General features: G+C 40.4%; 1 protein-coding gene across 1 annotated transcript in view; it reads right to left on the bottom strand.

Moving 5' to 3' along the window:
• Positions 1-20,205, bottom strand: part of SH3GL2 (SH3-domain GRB2-like 2) — a 146,559-nt gene that overhangs the window by 31,502 nt on the left and 94,852 nt on the right. Inside the window, exon 3 of the mRNA XM_010857054.1 lies at positions 11,016-11,088. Within this exon, the coding sequence (XP_010855356.1) occupies positions 11,016-11,088 (73 nt within the window). The remainder of the gene's footprint in view (positions 1-11,015; positions 11,089-20,205) is intronic.

Raw genomic sequence — 20,205 nt, 5'->3', positions numbered from 1 at the left:
CATATTCTATTAGTTAGAAGGAAGTCATCAAGATTCCACCTATACTCAAAAAGAAGAGATTGCTGCTGCTACTGCTGAGTCACTTCAGTCGTGTCCAACTCTGTGAGACCCCATGGACTGCAGCCCACCAGGCTCCTCCGTCCATGGGATTTTCCAGGCAAGAGTACTGGAGTGGGGTGCCATTGCCTTCTCCGAAAGAAGAGATTACCCAGAATGAAATCATTAGGGGCCACTCTAAAGTATGGGCTTCAAAAGGTGGCTCAGAAGGGTGGGCCCTGCAATGTGGGAGACCTGGATTTGATCCCTGGGTTGGAAAGATCCCCTGGAGAAGGATACAGGCTGCCTACTCCAGTATTCTGGCCTGGAGAAGTCCATGGACTGTATAGTCCATGGGCTCACAAACAGTCAGACACAACTGAGCGACTTTCACTTTCAGTTTTCTAGAGTATATTCTACACACACGGCAAGATTGAATGTGGCTTCATATTTTGTAGCATATAACAATGAAGACAAAATGGACTAAGGAGATAGTCATATGTGAATATGAATTCTGGTTCCTTTGCTGCAAGACTTTGGACAAATTATTTAATCTCTCTTGAAGCTTCAATTTTCTAATCGGAAAATAGGCACAACTATTATCTATATAAATATGAATGTGGTGTCAATAGCTTCAGCTCTTGTTTAATAGTTTAACCAATGTTTAATCTCTTAAATGTGAGATTATATGCACTTTTGTACTTTTTCTAAAGCAACTGTGAACTGTGAAATGTATTAACTGTGCATGACACCAAGTAGGTATTATATATACAGAGTAACAGGCTCTGATTCCAGCCTGTTCAGGTCTGCAGACCATGACTCCATCAGAAAGTTTAGCTACTCCTATAGATGAAGCTTAAATATAACTAACATGATTTGATTCTCTCATTCAGCAAATTAAGCACCAAATAAGCACTACTATGCTGCTGCTGCTGCCAAGTCACTTCAGTCATGTCCGACTCTGTGCAACCCCAGAGACGGCAGCCCATCAGGCTCCCCCGTCCCTGGGATTCTCCAGGCAAGAACACTGGAGTGGGTTGCCATTTCCTTCTCCAACGCATGAAAGTGAAAAGTGAAAGTGAAGTTGCTCAGTCATGTCTGACCCTCAGCGACCTCATGAACTGTAGCCTTCTAGGCTCCTCCGTCCACGGGATTTTCCAGGCAAGAGTACTGGAGTGGGGTGCCATTGCCTTCTTCAACTACTATGCTAGGTGCTAGGTATTATCTATCTACCTATCTATCTATACACACACACACACACACACACACAAATAGACATATTTCTTGTTTTTGATGAGTTTATGGTACAGTGGGAGAGAAAAACCACACTCATTCAATAAATAATGAGGGCACTCTTTGTATATTAGGGATAATAAACAGGAAAATGTCCTTACTCTTGTGGAGATTATATTCTGCAGAAATGTGGGTGATCAGTGGAATTTTTTTTTAAGGTAAAATAGAGGACAATTTAAAATTTTGATAGAATATTAGAAGGGGATCTGAGAGTAATCAGGAAGGGCTATTTCAAATAGAGTGGCCAGAGAAGGACTGCACAGGGAGGTGGAATGACAAGAAAGAACAGCTATAATAGGGGCCAGGAGAAGAGTGGTTCAGGCAGAGGCACTTCCTGTGCAAAGGCCCTGAGGCAGGAATGAGCAGAACACGGCTGAGGATCAGCAACAAATCAGTAAGAGTGGACATCAACCCAGGCTTAGGGGCCAAGCAAGAGCCAAGGCCCCACAGCCAAGAAGTCTCTTCTCAGCTCGATGGGAAGCCACTGCAAGATAACAAGCAGAGGAACCACAGACACGATTGACACCTGGAATGGAATGAACTGGCTGCTATGTGGGAAACATAAGACAGGGGAGTAAGAATGAAGGCAATCAGGATATTGAACAAATGAAAACTTATACAGGTAAATATTTTGATAAGAACAATAAACAATAAGAACCAGCTTTTTGACTACAATGTACAAACAACAAGCCTACACTCAGGCCACTTGAATTTTAGTTGCAGAGATAAGTCACACCTTACCAAGTAAATATAGAATAAAAGTTTAAATAGTAACAAGGGCCTTGAAAGAAAATAAAACAGGGAAATGGCTGAGAATGAAAATGTTTTAGACAAGATGGTTGGAAAAGCCACACAAATAAGGTGATATCTGAGCAGAAACCTGAGTGAAGACTTTGGGAAGACCTGGAGATAAGAGGTTCAGGCAGGAGGTCTGGCGCAATCCCAGCATGAGGGTGCTAAGTGCGTGGGAGGAGCAGCGCAAAGGCTGGGGACGGTGACGTGAATGCACTAAGACAGAAACTGGTAGGATTACAGGAAACGAAGTCAGATCCTTGGATCTGCTAACCTACCATGAGGTTAGAGGATCATGTTATCTATGTCACCTTTCCATGTTATTCTAAATGGGGAACCACTGGAGAGATTTGTGGAGGGGACTCGGTGAAGGCATCATGACGACACTGGAGTGGCCCTGACTCAGACAGGGGACTCAGGGAATGCCTCTAGAGGAGGGATATTTAGGCTGAGGGAGGAAGGATGACTAAGACGACAGGGCTCACACACGGGGCAGGTGGGCATTCCAGGAAGAGGAAACAGTCAGTGCCAAGTAATCTGTTGTAATGTGTCCTCATGCATTTTCATTATTTTTCAGTGTCAGGATTTAGAAAAGCTAAAACTCTGGCTGTGAGACTCAGTACAGACTCTTTATTCTTTAAGTGGAAGATGGATATATTCATTTGTGTGCTTATTCAACAGACATGTTGAGGGCAAACAACACAGCAGGCATGATGCCAGGAGCCCTGAAAGACAAAGTGGTGAACATGACTTGGGTCCTGTCCTCCACGAAATACAGCAAATTCACCGTGTACTGGAGCCAAGCATTTGAAGGCGTGCATGCCAAACAATGCATGTACTGATTTTCAGCTCTACTGCATAATCACTGTATTTATGCATCTTTGGAAGGAGATGACTAAGAGGATGGCCCATGGGGAAGAAATACAATAATTTGATGTAATAGCTTTCCAGGGATTAATCAGACATTTTTAAATTAATAGAGGCAAGATTCCACAAATGAGGCTTGAAATTATTATTAAGAAGTTCTGAATAGACATTTAATGACTCTGACTTAATGTCCCAACCTCAGGCATGTGGAGAACCCTAGAATGTATAGCACTCACAGGAAAAGCACTTCTCTAGAGAACCAAATCTCGATGGGGCATGATGTTTTTCATGTTTCAACTGCTTTTAATCTACACATCTTGGAAGTTTATACAGCATGATGACATCAGGGTCAGAATAACCTTTCAGTGCAAACTAAAAAGGTCTTCTGTCATCACCACTCTGCTAAGGCTGGGAAGGAAACACAGGCAATCCCGCATGCCTAATGTTCTATGTCATGGGAAGTTCTCCACTACAGTGCCAGAAAATGGATCTGCAGAAAGCTGAGAAAAAATGGACATCAAATCAAAGATATCTTGATCCAAAATCAAGAGTCTATTTATCTTGAAAAAAGCAACCATCAATACGCATTAACCAAGAAACTAAATGTCAAACACATATCAAAGTAGAATACAGAGTTTGAATGGTGAACCATCTAGTCCTGTGCTGACCATTATTGAACCACTGGACACACTGGGCTATGAGCTTTGACATGTTGTTGTTCAGTCGCTCAGTTGTGTCTGACTCTTTTGTGACCCCCCAGACTGCAGCACGCCAGGCTTCCCTATCCTTCATCGTCTCCTGGAGCTTGCTCAATCTCACGTCCATTGAGTCAGTGATGCCATCCAGCCATCTGGTCCTCTGTTGTCCCCTTCTCCTTTTGCCTTCAATCTTTCCCAGTATCAGGGTCTTTTATAATAAGTCAGCTCTCCACATCAGGTGGCCAAAGTATTAGAGCTTCAGCTTCAGCATCAGTCCTTCCAATGAATATTCAAGATTGATTTCCTTTAGGATTGACTGGTTTGATCTCTTTGTAGTCCAAAGGACTCTTGAGAGTCTTCTCCAACACCACAGTTCAAAGCATCAGTTCTTTGGTGCTCAGCCTTCTTTATTGTCCAACTCTAACATCCATATATGACTACTGGAAAAACCCCCATAGTTTTGACTCTATGGACCTTTGTCAGCAAAGTAATGTCTCTGCTTTTTAATATGCTGTCTAGGTTGGTCATAGCTTTTCTTCCAAGGAGCAAGCGTCTTTAAATTTCATGGCCGCAGTCCCCATCTGCAGTGATTTGGGAGCCCAAGAAAATAGTCTCTCACTGTTTCCATTGTTTCCCCATCTATTTGCCATGAACTGATGGGACTGGATGCCATGATTTTAGGTTTTTGAATGTTGAGTTTTAAGCCAACTTTTTCACTCTCCTCTTTCAGCTTCCTCAAGTGGCTCTTTAGTTCCTCTTCACTTTCTTCCATAAGGGTGGTATCATGTGCATATCTGAGGTTATTGATATTTCTCCTGGCAATCTTCATTCCAGCTTATGCTTCATCCAGCCTGGCATTTTGCATGATGTACACTGCATATAAGTTAAACAAGCAGGGTGACAGTATATAGCCTTGACCTACCCCTTTCTCAATTTGGAATCAGTCCATTATTCTATGTCTGGTTCTATCTGTTGCTTCTTAACCTGCATACATGTTTCTCAGGAGACAGGTAATGTGGTCTGGTATCCCCATGTCTTTAAGAATTTTCCACAGTTTGTTGTGATCCACACATTCAAAGGCTTTAGTGTAGTCAATGAAGCAGAAGCTGTTTTTCTGGAATTCTCTTGCTTTTTCTATGATCCAACAGATGTTGGCAATTTGACATGTGGCTAGTCCAAAAGGAGGGGCTTCCCAGTTGGCTAAGTGGTAGAGAGTCACCTGCCAATGCAGGAGACACAAGAGACATGGGTTTGATCCCTAGGTTGGGAAGATTCCCTGGAGGAGGGCATGGCGACCCACTTCAGTATTCTTGCCTGGAGAATGAATACCCATGGACAGAAGAGCCTGGTGGGCTACAGTCCATGGGGTCACAAACAGTTGGACACAACTGAGTGACTGAGCCCACAACTAAGCACTGTCCAAAAGGATATGTTCAGTATGTATAAAACATATACCAAATTTCAAAACTTAGTATAAGGAAAAAAGTAAAATTTTCCAATGATTTTTAATATTGGTTAAAATTTAGGATATACCAGATTAAATAAAATATCATTAAAATCAATTTTACCTTTCCTTTTTACTTTTTTAATATGACTATTTAAAAAAAATGACTACTAGAAAATTCAAATTACACATGTGACTTGCATCTTATTTTTATTGGACATTGCTGATTTAGCATGCCTGCCATAGGTATCAGAATACTCACATAAGAAAATGGATTTATAGCTTCTCTGATGATCCATATGCTTAGATATCATGAGAATAGGGCCTCACAGTCAGTAGACATACACAGGACTTTTTGAGTTCAAATTACTTCTTATCTAAGCAGGTTGGGAATCTGTACTGGTTTACACTGTTCCTGTCAGAGTAATTTCACAGTCCAAGCTGGAAGACTTCACAGCTCTCTGTTCTCTGTCCTTTAAGCATTGCAGACCTGTGACCCTACTCACTTGTCCTTACCTCATCAGTTAGCCAGATTTCCAAAAGCATTTAGCTGTGAAGGCCTCTGGGAAGCTCTCTTCAGAGTATATGTACCTTGTGCTATTAAGATTGTGAGTCTCAGAGGGTAGGGGCCCAAACGTGGTTCTGTTATCTAACGCTACTACGTTGAGAATTGCATAGGTCTCTGTAAGAAAGTAAATGCATTTGATATGAAACTAGAACACTTTCTAACACCATACACAAAAATAAACTCAAAATGGATTAAAGATCTCAACGTAAGACCAGAAACTATAAAACTCCTAGAGGAGAACATAGGCAAAACACTCTCCGACATACATCACAGCAGGATCCTCTATGACCCACCTCCCAGAATATTGGAAATAAAAGCAAAAATAAACAAATGGGATCTAATTAAACGTAAAAGCTTCTGCACAACAAAGGAAACTATTAGCAAGGTGAAAAGGCAGCCTTCAGAATGGGAGAAAATAATAGCAAATGAAGCAATGGACAAACAACTAATCTCAAAAATATACAAGCAACTCCTACAGCTCAACTCCAGAAAAATAAATGACCCAATCAAAAAATGGGCCAAAGAACTAAATAGACATTTCTCCAAAGAAGACATACAGATGGCTAATGAACACATGAAAAGATGCTCAACATCACTCATTATCAGAGAAATGCAAATCATAACCACTATGAGGTACCATTTCACACCAGTCAGAATGGCTGTGATCCAAAAGTCTACAAGCAATAAATGCTGGAGAGGGTGTGGAGAAAAGGGAACTCTCTTACACTGTTGGGGGGAATGCAAACTAGTACAGCCACTATGGAGAACAGTGTGGAGATTCCTTAAAAAACTGGAAATAGAACTGTCTTATGATCCAGCAATCCCACTGCTGGGCATACATACTGAGGAAACCAGAATTGAAAGAGACACATGTACCCCAATGTTCATCGCAGCACTGTTTATAATAGCCAGGACATGGAAGCAACCTAGATGCCCATCAGCAGATGAATGGATAAGAAAGCTGTGGTACATATACACAATGGAGTATTACTCAGCCATTAAAAAAGAATACATTTGAATCAGTTCTAATGAGATGGATGAAACTGGAACCTATTATACAGAGTGAAGTAAGCCAGAAAGAAAAACACCAATACAGTATACTAATGCATATATATGGAATTTAGAAAGATGGTAACAATAACCCTGTGTACAAGACAGCAAAAGAGACACTGATGTATAGATCAGTCTTATGGACTCTGTGGGAGAGGGAGAGGGTGGGGAGATTTAGGAGAATGGCATTGAAACATGTATAATATCATGTATGAAACGAGTCATCAGTCCAGGTTCGATGCACGATACTGGATTCTTGGGGATGGCACTGGGACGACCCAGAGGGATGGTATGGGGAGGGAGGAGGGAGGAGGGTTCAGGATGGGGAACACATGTATACCTGTGGTGGATTCATTTTGATATTTGGCAAAACTAATACAATATTGTAAAGTTTAAAAATAAAATAAAATTTAAAATAAATAAATAAATAAATGCATTTGATAAACTTGTTGGTTATATGAGTAGAGCTGATGGTCTGGGGAAAGGCGTTTTTCTTTCTCCCCTTTGTATTACAGCAGTTTTATCACATTAGCCATTGGCTATCAGCTGTGCTCCATGATTCATTTGTTCAAATATTCCAGTGTCATGAGCTGCCTGGAACAGAGCTGGGTGCTGGGGATATGGGTGGGGAAGGGTGGGGGCAAGGGGTGGGAATAAGGCAGGCAGAGTCTTGTCCTTACTGGGGAGGACAAACCAAAGCACACGTACACCACACAATTACACTAAGTGTGGCATGTGTCACCAGGGAGAAGCAGTGGGGATCACAAAAGGGTCATTGGCCTGGGAAGCTAATGTAGTCAGATGTCCAGGAAGACTTCTAAATGACCCTCCTGCTAAACCTGAGGGGCCTGTTTGCCTGGCAAGGCAGAGGAGAAAGGGGAGGTTGATTATATAGGGAGGGCCCTTTAAGCTTTGTTTAAAAAAAAAAAAAGGTAAAGCACACAAAACAGTTGGACCTTACAGAGTAGGCAAACGAAAACAAACTCCTAAAGGCAGAGAAAAGCCATCGAAGGCTTTTGTGCAAGACAACGACATGAGCAGATCTGCCTTTTAAAATATCACTCTGGAGGTGGTCAAGAGCAGATGGAGGGCCTACACAGAGCACAGCTACAGATGCACAAGAAGTAACCCACTCTCTTCGGTCATCGTGTCAGCAGGAACTAAGTTTCAAGTCTGTAACAGATGTGTGTGCCCATAACCACAAGATCTGGAAGCCAGAATGCATTCTGGAGTATGAATCTAATACAAGATACTCTCAAAATACCCTTAAAAAGCATTCATTTCCACAGATGGGCCTGTGCAGGTAAACCTGTTACTTTGCATAAGCCCTCTCTCCTGACCCCAACCTAATCGTTCTTATTCAAGACCAGAAGCCAGTGATCCACATGAGATCCAGTGACCCAATTTCTGGGGTCACAGAGAGGCTGAGTGCTCAAAGCATTCATTCAACAGCACAAGTTTGGGAATGTTCTGCTCTTCTGTGCCCAAGCACTGGGGACCTGTGGTGGTGGCTGCATTCTTGTGTCCTCTTTGCAAGGACACTGGGTCTGAACAAGTGTACTAGATCAGCCCCCTTGTCCAGGAGCTCCAGCTAAGGTCTGCTCTCAGGGCAAGAAATTAGTGGAGGAAGTAAGTCATACCTCTTATAAGCCAATTAAACACATTAAATTCTATAGAATGGGCATATGGAATTTTGTTTTGTTCTGGACCCTTTTAGGTGACACTTGTATCAACTTGTGATTGCCTGGTGATGACCTTAATTGTCTTCCTTGGTGTGAGATGTTCATTCTATTTTTAAGTAGCCATAAAAGCAATATGTTGGTAGATAATAAGCACATTCAAGATTCTGTTAAAAATAAGTCATTTCTAAAAATTCAAATCTCCCCCAATCACCTCTTCCTGTTATCTTTTTTATTAAAATAAAAATAAGCCTCAACCCCACAGTGTGTTCCATTTCTGGATTTCTGTTATCCACTTTGAAACTAAAAGACCCTCTGCATCTAGACAAAGAACTCATTCTTCTCAGAAGCAAGACTGTGCAATGGGAAGTTCCTGGGCTCAGGGAGCAGTCAGACCTGGGTTCCAGCCCTGGTTACATCCCTTCTTGGGTGTGTGACTTTGGTAAAGTTTCTTAAGTTCTCTGGCCCTTGTTTTTTCCTGAAGAACGTTTGGCTAGCCTACTAAATCAGTTTTCTAGGCCTGTCATAACAAACTGCCACAAGCTGTGTGGCTTAAAATGACAGAAATTTACTTTCTCACACTTCAAAAAGCTTGAAATCAAGGTGTGAGTATGGCTGGTTCTTTCTGAGGCTCTCTGGGAGACCCCTTCCTCACCACTGCCAACTCTGGTGGCTCCTGACATCACTCGATAATCTTGACCTCTGTCTTCACAGGGCCTTCGGTCTTGTGTCTCTCTGTTTTTTTTTCTTCTTCTTCTTCTTATAAGGACACTAGTTGTTGGATTTAGGGCTCACTATAACTCAAGAATGAGTTCATCTCAAGATAATTAACTGATTCTATCTCAAAATATGCTATTTTCAAATAAAGTCACATTTGGAGATTCTGGGATACCTTGGATTTTGAGGAACATCCTATTCAATACAGCACACCTCCCTACACCGAATTCCACTATACCCAGGAAAACAGACTAAGGATCTGTGTTTATGGATTTTTTAGCCTCTTTCCTACATTTGAATCATTCAACTGTGTTTGCTTTTTATATCAGAAAATTACAGAGAAGACAATGTATATAACTAGCAACATATTGAAAATGCACTAATGCTGAATAAATACTATATTTTCCCTCCTCTTGCTTATATTTAATCTTAATACAACAACAGTAAGATCAAGTAATCTTAGCACCATTTATGTGTAAATCCTGGGAAATGAGAGGACACTTTGAGGTCCTATTCAAAGATAAAGATAAAAAACACCCTGCCCTAAACAATGACTTCTTTGGTAAGACAGGGCAAGCAATTCTCATTTCAGAACTGACCTACATCACAGCTGTTTAAATACTAAGGAACATGTGACATCTAAGAGAGTCCCTGCAACTCTGTGAATACAGAGGGCATGACAAAGACTCCAGGTAAAAATGAGAAACTTCATTTTTGTTATTCATTACCTAATTTGCCAACCATTTGGTCCATTATCTGTTAAATGCCATAGTGTTTTATTTACTTCTATATTTTCATGGCTTTTCATTTACTTCTGTATTTTTCTTTCTCAAATAATCTCAGCTCTGATATAGTTTAAAAACCATTGAGAATGTTATTCCCATAATTTGTTCATCTTCAAAACACTGAAAGCTGAGTGAAAGCTGCAGGCAGCAGCAAGAGGTAGTAGAAAGCCCGTCAGCACTGACTGTACTGGTCCACCGCTTCTAATTTCAGGTGTTTCCTTTGCTTTTCTCTCACCCACTAGTACTCAGTATCCAGACACTGGGGCTGACAGTGCCTGGACCACCTCCCTGAGCACCATCAAAAATATAGAAATTTCAACGTGAAGCTCCCAAAGAAACGAGTTTCAAGGTAAACAGTTTTCCCAATATTCATACACTTCATTTAAATATATTCAACCTTGCTTCAAGTTTCTATACTCCGCAGTTAGGAACTGCTTTACAGGAAGAGTGGTGAGGAGGTCTATCACATAAAGCTGCTTTGCTCTGCTACACTGTGTGCTCTGGGAGATCACCCCTTGTCTGCCTGGATCTTGTTTTCAAGGTACAGCTCCAATATCTCTATTATAATTCCCTTCTCTTAAGGTTAGCAAGAACAAATGCTGACTGACAAAGTGCTTGGAGAAAAATCAGGGCAAAGAACAGCCCTCCACAGACTTCAGTGGTGTGTATGAACAAAAACCCTCTATATTTTAAAAAAGCTGTTCAATTTTCCTACTTTTTCCAACCATTGGTACCTTACTATGTTTATCTAAAAATTCTCCCTAAAATTCTTCCTTACAATCCCTTTCACATGAAAGTTCAGTTATTACCAGCTTGAAGCTACCCTGACATCATGTGCCACCCACACTGTCCACACAACATTGTTAATTACACTCTACTCAGATAAATTATCACAGAAGCTTCCAGTTACTTCAGTGTGAGCCTTAAAAAGTCCTCCCTCCCCAGTCAAAATGTTCCACCTGAAGACACTGGACCTCCAGAAGGGAGAACCAAGCATGCAGAAGTGCACCAAACTTTGCATGTGTACCAAAGAGTAACTAGAAGGTCCCTGGAGGGATGCCATGAATGTAGAAAATGACCCCTTACCTGGATTGGGTTGAAGGTACTCAATTGTTTTCGTCATTATTTCCATCACAGCCCTGCTGGTGACATCCACTTTCTGAAATGACAAAACAAATTTCTAAATCAAACAAATTATTAGCTTTAGAAACAAAGTTTTTGCTTGAGCATATACACAACCACTGATGGTTCAACAGAGCAATGATGAGTCCTGCAGTGGAAGGTGAGGGGCTCACAGAGCTGTCAGAAAAAGCCAGATCACTGGCTTTGCATTCAGCTTGTTCCTTTAAGATTTGGAAAGCCCATTTAGCCAGAGAGGAAGCTAGAAAACATGTTTCAAAATTACTTCATTATCTCCTGGTAAAATAAGGCTAATACAGCCACCTTTCACTGTACATTGTCTGAGGTGGTCACTGAGAATGGTTCACTATTCACTTGGTGCAGGAAACCCCACAGAATCTTGCTCATCCGGAGGTTCAAATCTTTAAGAACACTGGTGAAGCTGGCCAGACCATGGAGGGTATGCATATCCAAACAGCCACCAAGTCTCTGAAGGATGTCATTTTACAGAAGCAATGCATTCCATTCCATCATTACAGTGCTGGAGTTGGCTGATGTGCCCAGGCCAAAGAGTGGGGCTGGACACGGGCCATCATCCAAAATACAGTGATTTTTTTGCCTCACCTTCCTAAGAATTCAGGGAACAATGTCCCTCCCTGTTAAGGGTTTTGAGGTAGAGTCCCTGGCACTGAGCACATTCCAGGTGAAGAGAATCAAAGATAGGGCCTGGACTTTCAGAGCTAATGGATGGATTAATCCCTACACGACAACTCCCTGCCATACTGAGATGATCCCTATTGGAAAAGAGCAAATTGCTCCTCAACCTGAAGAGGAGGTAACACAGAAGGAAAAGATGGCCCAGAAGAAACTGAAGAACGAAAAACACATGACTCAGAATAAATTCAGCATAAAATAAACATAAATTAAAAAAAATACGGTCAATAGTAGTCTCTTATGATCCTTTGTATTTCTGTTGTCTGTTATGATTTCTCCATTTTCATTTCTAATTTTGTTGATTTGACTCTTCTCCTTTTTTTTTTTTCTCTTGATGAGTCTGGCTAATGGTTTGTCTATTTTATTTATCTTCTCAAAGAGCCAGCTTTTAGTTTTGTTGATTTTTACTGTAGTCTTTTTGTTTCATTTTCACTTATTTCTGCTCTGATTTTTATGATTTCTTTCCTTCTACTAACTTTGGGGTTTTTCATTTCTTTTTTTTCTAGTTGCTTTAGGTGTAAAGTTAGGTAATTTATTTGATTTTTCTCTTGTTTCTTGAGGTAAGCTTGTATTGCTATGAATCTTCTTCTTAGCACTGCTTTTACTGAATCCCATAGGTTTTGGACTGTCATGTTTTCATTTTCATTTGTTTCTATGTGTATTTTTATTTCCTTTTTGGCTATATAATAATAAAATGGACAACTTGGAAGAAATGGACAAATTCTTACAAAAGTATAACCTTCCAAAACTGAACCAGGAACAAATAGAAAATCTTAACAGACCCAACACAAGCAGAGAAATTGAAACTGTAATAGAAAATCTTCCAACAAGAAAAAGCCCAGGACCAGATGGCTTCACAGGTGAATTCTACCAAAAATTTAGAGAAGAGCTAACACTTATCTTACTCAAACTCTTCTAGAAAATTGCAGAGGAAGGTAAACTGCCAAACTCATTCTATGAGGCCACTATCACCCTAATACCAAAACCAGACAAAGATGCCACAAAAAAAGAAAACTACAGGCCAATATCACTGATGAACATAGATGCAAAAATCCTCAACAAAATTCTAGCAAACGGAATCCAACAACATATTAAAAAAGTCATACATCATGACCAAGTGGGCTTTATCCCAGGGATGCAAGGATTCTTCACTCTTCGTAAATCAATCAATTTAATAACACACTGAAAGATAAAAACCATATGATTATTTCAATAGATGCAGAGAAAGCCTTTGACAAAATTTAACACCCATGTATGATAAAAACTCTCCAGAAAGCAGGCATAGAAAGAACATACCTCAACATAACAAAAGCCATATATGATAAACCCACAACAAACATTATCCTCAATGGTGAAAAATTGAAAGCATTTCCCCTAAAGTCAGGAACAAGACAAGGGTGCCCACTCTCACCACTACTATTCAACATAGTTTTGGAAGTTTTAGCCACAGCAATCAGAGAAGAAAAAGAAATGAAAGGAATCTAGATTGGAAAAGAGGAAGTAAAACTTTCACTGATTGCAGATGACATGTTCCTCTACATAGAAAACCCTAAAGACTCCACCAGAAAATTACTAGAGCTAATCAATGAATATAGCAAAGTTGAAGGATATAAAATTAATACACAGAAATCCCTTGCATTCCTATACACTAACAATGAGAAAACAGAAAGAGAAATTAAGGAAACAATCCCATTCACCATTGCAATGAAAAGAATAAAATCCTTAGGAATAAATCTACCTAAAGAAACAAGACCTATATATAGAAAACTATAAAACATTGATGAAAGAAATCAAAGAGAACACAAATAGATGAAGAAATATACCATGTTCATGGATCAGAAGAATCAATATAATGAAAATGAGTATATTACCCAAAGCAATCTATAGATTTAATGCAATCCCTATCAAACTACCAATGGTATTTTTCACAGAACTAGAACAAATAATTTCACAATTTGTATGGAAACACAAAAAACCTCAAATAGCCAAAGCAATCTTGAGAAGGAAGAATGAAAATGGAGGAATCAATCTGTCTTACTTCAGACTATACTACAAAGCTACAGTCATAAAGACAGTATGGTACTGGCACAGTGACATAAATAATAGATCAATGGAACAAGAAATAAAGCCCAGAGATAAATCCATGCACCTATGGACACCTTATCTTTGACAAAGGAGGCAAAAATATACAATGGAGAAAAGACAATCTCTTTAACAAGTAGTGCTGGGGAAACTTGTCAACCACTTGACAAGTATGAAGAATGAAACTAGAACACTTTCTAACACCATAAACAAAAGTGAAGAAGAACTAAAGAAGCTCTTGATGAACGTGTAAGAGGAGAGTGAAAAAGTTGGTTTAAAACTCAACATTCAGAAAACTAAGATCATGGCAAATAGATGGGGAAACAATGGAAACGGTGACAGACTTTACTTTTTTGGGCTCCAAAATCACTGCAGATGGTGACTGCAGCCATGAAATTAAAAGACGCTTGCTCCTTGGAAGAAAGGCTATTACCAACCTAGACAACATATTAAAAATCAGAGACATTACTTTGCCAACAAAGGTCTGTCTAGTCAAAGCTATGGCTTTCCCAGTAGTCATGTATGGAAGTTAGAGTTGGACTATAAAGAAAGTTGAGCGCTGAAGACTTAATGCTTTTGAACTGTGGTGTTGCAGAAGACTCTTGAGAGTCCCTTGGATGGCACGGAGATCCAACCAGTCAATCCTAAAGGTAATCAGTCCTGAATATTCATTGGAAGGACTGACACACTGAAGCTGAACCTCCAATCCTTTGGCCACCTGATGCAAAGAACTGACTCATTTGAAAAGACCCTGATGCTGGGAAAGATTGAAGGTGGGAGGAGAAGGGGATGGCAGAGGATAAGATGGTTGGATGGCACCACTAGCTTGATGGACATGAATTTGAGTAAGCTCCGGGAGTTGGTGATGGACAGGGAAGCCCGGCATGCTGCGGTCCATGGGGTCACAAAGAGTTGGACATGACTGAGCAACTGAACTGAACACAAAAATTAACTCAAAATGGAATAAATATCTACATGTAAGACCAGAAACTATAAAACTTCTAGAGGAAAACATAGAACACTCTCTGACATAAATCACAGCAAAACCCTCTATGACCCACCTCCCAGAGTGATGAAAATTAAAGCAGAAATAAACAAATGGGACCTAATTAAACTTAAAAGCTTTTGCACAATGAAGTAAACCACAAGCAGGTGAAAAGACAGCCTTCAGAATGGGAGAAAATAATAGCAAATGAAGCAACTGATAATGAATCTCAAAAATATACAAGCAGCTCATGCAGCTCAATACCAGAAAAATAAAAGACCCAATCAAAATATGGGCCAAAGAACTAAACAGACATTTCTCCAAAGAAGACATACAGATGGCTAACAAACACATGAAAAGATGCTCAACATCACTCATTATCAGAGAAATGCAAATCAAAACCACAACGAGGTACCATCTCACGCTGGTCAGAATGGCTGCTATCAAAATGTCTACAAACAATAAATGCTGGAGAGGGTGTAGAGAAAAGGGAGTCCTCTTACACTGTTGGTGGGAATGCAAACTAGTACAACCACTATGGAGAACAGTGTGCTGCTGCTAAGTCACTTCAGTCATGTCCGACTCTGTGTGACCCCATAGACAGCAGCTACCAGGCTCCCCCGTCCATGGGATTCTCCAGGCAAGAACACTGGAGAACAGTGTGGAGATTCCTTAAAAAGTTGGAAATAGAACTGCCATACAACCCAGCAATCCCACTGCTGGGCATACACACTGAGAAAACCAGAATTGAAAGAGACACATGTACTCCAGTGTTCATCGCAGCACTGTTTACAATAGCTAGGACATGGAAGCAACCTAGATGTGCATCAGCAGACGAATGGATAAGAAAGCTGTGGTACATATACTCAATGGAACATTACTCAGCTATTGAAAAGAATACATTTGAGTCAGTTCTAATGAGGTGGATAAAATTGGAGCCTACTATACAGAGTGAAGTAAGTCAGAAAGAAAAACACCAATACAGTGTATTAACTCATATATATGGAATTTAGAAAGATGGTAATGATGACCCTATATGCAAGACAGCAAAAGAAACACAGATATAAAGAACAGACTTTTGGATTCTGTGGGAGAAGGCAAGGGTGGGATGATTTGAAAGAATAGCATTGCATGCATATTACCATATGTGATATAGATGACCAGTCCAAATTCAAGGCACAAAACACAGCACTCAAAGCCAGTGCACTGGGAAAATCCAGAGGGACTGGATGGGGAGGGAAGTGGGAAGGATTTTCGGGACAGAGGGACACATGGCTGATTCATGTCAATGTATAACAAAAACCACCACAATATTGAATTAGCCTCTAATTAAATTAATTTTAAAAATAAAAAATGAAAAAAAAAAAAGGTTGAATTATGAATCCTACTTTTTCCCAGAGGCATTCACTGGATGTCAACAGAGGGCCAGGCATGGTGGTAGGTTTCACTGCTCTAAGAAAGAAAAATGAAACATAGACTTTTTGTTCAAGTAAGAGAAGGAAAGTTTTAATTTAACTTCCAAGAACATTGCAAGTTCTTAAACTCTTAATTGTAAATAAAAATCTTGGTCCTACAGTCCATCCTTGGGAAATTCTGAACGGTCGGTATTTGTACTCAGCAGGTCACCATGCCCTCTCTCTGTTGCATCCTTTTCCCCACATGGAGAGCCGGTGCAGGGAGGCCCTCTCTACACTCCTCCATGAAATTCTCTTCTTATCAACTCGCATGGTTCAGTCTACAGGGTAAATGACTACTGAAAATGAGTGCATCCTCCTATCCAAGGTAAGCACATAGAATACATTAAGTATGAATGAAAGGAATTGATTTTTTGATGGTAGAATACCAGGTATCAATTAAGTTCACGAGAACTTCATTGTTTTGTGTTGAAGGGCTCTGTCCTCAAATCAAAATTTTTCTATAACTTACTATATCTATTAAGTCAACCTTTCATGGGTAGGGTAAAGCCTCCTTCTCTTTTATAATCAGAAACCAAACCATAACCAGAAGATTTTATTTTTCAGCTTTGTTTTTCAATATTCAATCATTTCCACTTCAGTGGTAGTCAGATTACTGAGTTTTAAAGAGTTTGTAACTACTGTGATTAATAGAGGAAAACAATTTTTTCTTATGCTGTCATCATGGCCTCAAATTACCATAAAAAACTCCTATTTTAGAGATGCCTGTCCATGTGTATATATGTACCACATCCTTTTGGCTAACTTGAGTTTTTAACACATCTTAGATTTGAGTATGTGGCTAAGTAGTATTTTATTCTGCAGTAAGTCCTCTGGAATTGTACAGTGCAAGACTTGTGTGGCTGTACACAGAGGTCTTGGAAGTATTACCAACCAACCACTATGCACTCGATGTCATGAAAATGAAGTCAAAGGGTGAGGGCAGGAAAAAAAAAACAAAAAACAGGCTGAAAGTCTAGGCTACCTGTGTGACAGGATGAAAACACATGTTTCCTGCTGGCTCTATGGCAGAGCTTAAGGCATCTGATGGCAAATGTATTCAAATGATCTGTGTGGTTATGATGGGAATGAAAAGAGTTCCAAAGGTTAAGGTTTCTAAGGGAGAGTGCCAGAAGGACTGAATTGGCCAACTGTTTTCCTGAAAGTGAAAGCATAGGCACATATTCCTCTGATCTTTTTACTTCAGTCTTTTCAATACGAAGATTTTAGCAACTCTCAATACATTAGGAGGTTCCTCCTCCTCCACTATCCAGCCTTGTAATTTACAATTGTGGGTAGGGAGAGAAAGAACTCCCTCAACCCTCTTACTCACTATCACATTTTCCTTCTTCATGCTGCAACAAGGGTTGGAAAACTATGGCCAGCAGGCCAAATCTGGGCTGTTATCTGTCAATTTTTTTTTAATAGTTGGAACAATTCAAAAGACGACTATTTTGCTGCATATAATAACTATGTGAAATTCAAATTTGAGTGTCCTTGAGTAAATTTTATTGGAATGCAGCCACGCTCTTTCATTTAAGCACCATCAGTGGTTGCTTTTCCTCTTCAGCAGCAGAGGTGAGGAGCCACAAAAGAGACCACAAATGCCCTCTGGCTCAAAGCCCAATGTATGTACAGAAAATGTTTGCTGCTCCTGTGCTGAGGTTCTATTGTACTTTCACAAAGGCATGCCATGCTGAATCTATGGATGCCCATCATTCCACTAGCTGCCTCAGTCTTCAGAGACAAGATACAAGAGAACTGAAAAGCACCAGATTGACTAGATGGGGCCTTTGTTTTGAGGTACCTGAACATGACCTGCCCCCATTGGAAAAGGAACAGTCAGCATTTCCTGAACACAAATGGCTGCATAGGTGAAAAATGCAGCATTTTTTGTGGACTAACAAAAGGACTGAAAGATATGACTTCATACCATCAGACAACATTATACCAGATTATACAGCATTATACCAGATGATGTCACAGGGGACACAGTAGCAGAATTTAAGGACAAAAAAAATGGACACCTTAAAATGGAACACAGTTTGTGGGTCTAGTGAGCAATAGATGAATTGTGGGTGTAGTGATATACAGATGAATCAGGCATCCACTTGGACATGGGGTAAGTTACAGTGTTTACACAAAAGAAATGTTAAAATATCATATGAAACATGAAAGTATTTCAAATTCTTAATTTTTCTGTCACTGAAGTTAAGAAAATGTACCTATTAAGAATGTACACACACCCACTTAAAGTATTAAGGACCTGAAGGAGAACACATAACTAAACAAGCCACAGAAACCTGATGAAAACAGCATCCTGGGAAAGTTTGTCTGGCAGTGAGATGCAGGCTGGTCCATTAAGGGGGTGTCTTAATAGTTCCCTCCTGACTTGGAAGAATTAGTGTACCTTCTCCAGACTGCTGTGCTTTACAGCAGTTACCTTATGTATTCGGAAAGCCTGATTAATAAACTGTGTGCTGACAAAAAAAAATAAATAAACAACACATTAGGCCAGGATTACCTCAATGTATTTTTTTTGGTTTTGCTAACCTTCTTAGGCATTTACCTTTAATGAACATTGGCTTGGGAATATATGAAAAACACTTAATTGAGAAGAAGCTGTTTCAGGATAAGCAGAAAAATATCTTTAAAGCTCATCGTGTTTGGGGGTCCCATCCATCCTATAATTCTATACCAGGGAATGAGTGTCTTAGTACAGTAATCCACACCTTCTCCTTTAACACCACCATGAAGACATTCACATATATGACAGGTACGCTCAGTTCAGTTCAGTTGCTCAGTCACGTCCAACTCTTCATGACCCCATGAATCGCAGCACGCCAGGCCTCCCTGTCCATCACCAACTCCCGGAGTTCACTCAGACTCAGGTCCATCGAGTCAGTGATACCATCCAGCCATCTCATCCTCTGCCGTCCCCTTCTCCTCCTGCCCCCAATCCCTCCCAGCATCAGGTATGCTCAGGGATGTGTAAAACCCTGAGCATGCTTGCTGGGACTCTACTCCTTTCCCTTGAGATCTATCACTGGAATCCAAGTAAGAAGGACATTATTAAAAATGACACTATTGGTGGTGGTTTAGTCACTAAGTCATGACTAACTCTTGTACCCCATGGACTGTAGCCCACCAAACTCCTCTGTCCATGGGATTTCCCAGGCAAGAACACTGGTGTGGGTTACCATTTCCTTCTCCAGAGGATCTTCCCGACCCAGGGATCAAACCTGTGTCTCCTGCATTGCAGGCAGTCTCCTGTATTGCAGGCAGATCCTTTAACAACTGAGCCACCAAGGAGCCCCAAATGACACTATTAGTAACAAATTACTTGCCACACCACTCAAAGGAGATGGCAACTAGTGTGCTTCATATGGAATACGGGAACTGTGGGTTTAGCCTCTGTTTAGACATGGGCAGTGACGAAGAATTCAGTAATTCCCAAGGCTCTTTTTTATTTAAAAAGTTCTGACAGCAGTAAGTTCTTTCTTCTGTTAAACCTGAATCTGTTTTCCTATAGCTTCTACTCATCAATGCTAGTCTATAACGTGGGGTTTAATAGAATGCTCTAGCCCCTCTCTACCCAATAACTAATTATATATGGAGATAATGACCATGGACTTTCTCCTATAGAGCATCTCCACAGCCTGCTCTGCAAACAATACACTCTCTCACTCTCATAAGGAATGACAATTGCTCCATTCTTTCCCAAATCTGCTTGTCTTCAAACTTGAGGCTACCCTCATATGTATGGCTGAGTGAATCTCTTTGCTGTTGACCTAAGTGAAAGTGAAGTCACTCAGTCGTGTCCGACCCTCAGCGACCCCATGGACTGCAGCTACCAGGCTATAGTCCATAGGGCTGCACAGAATCAGACATGACTAAAGTGACTGAGCATGCACTCCAATAT

The sequence above is a fragment of the Bison bison genome, unplaced genomic scaffold, assembly GCF_000754665.1.
Source record: "Bison bison bison isolate TAMUID 2011002044 unplaced genomic scaffold, Bison_UMD1.0 scf7180017864376, whole genome shotgun sequence".
In the NCBI taxonomy this organism is placed as follows: Eukaryota; Metazoa; Chordata; class Mammalia; order Artiodactyla; family Bovidae; genus Bison; species Bison bison.
This window is presented reverse-complemented; position numbering and strand designations above follow the sequence as displayed.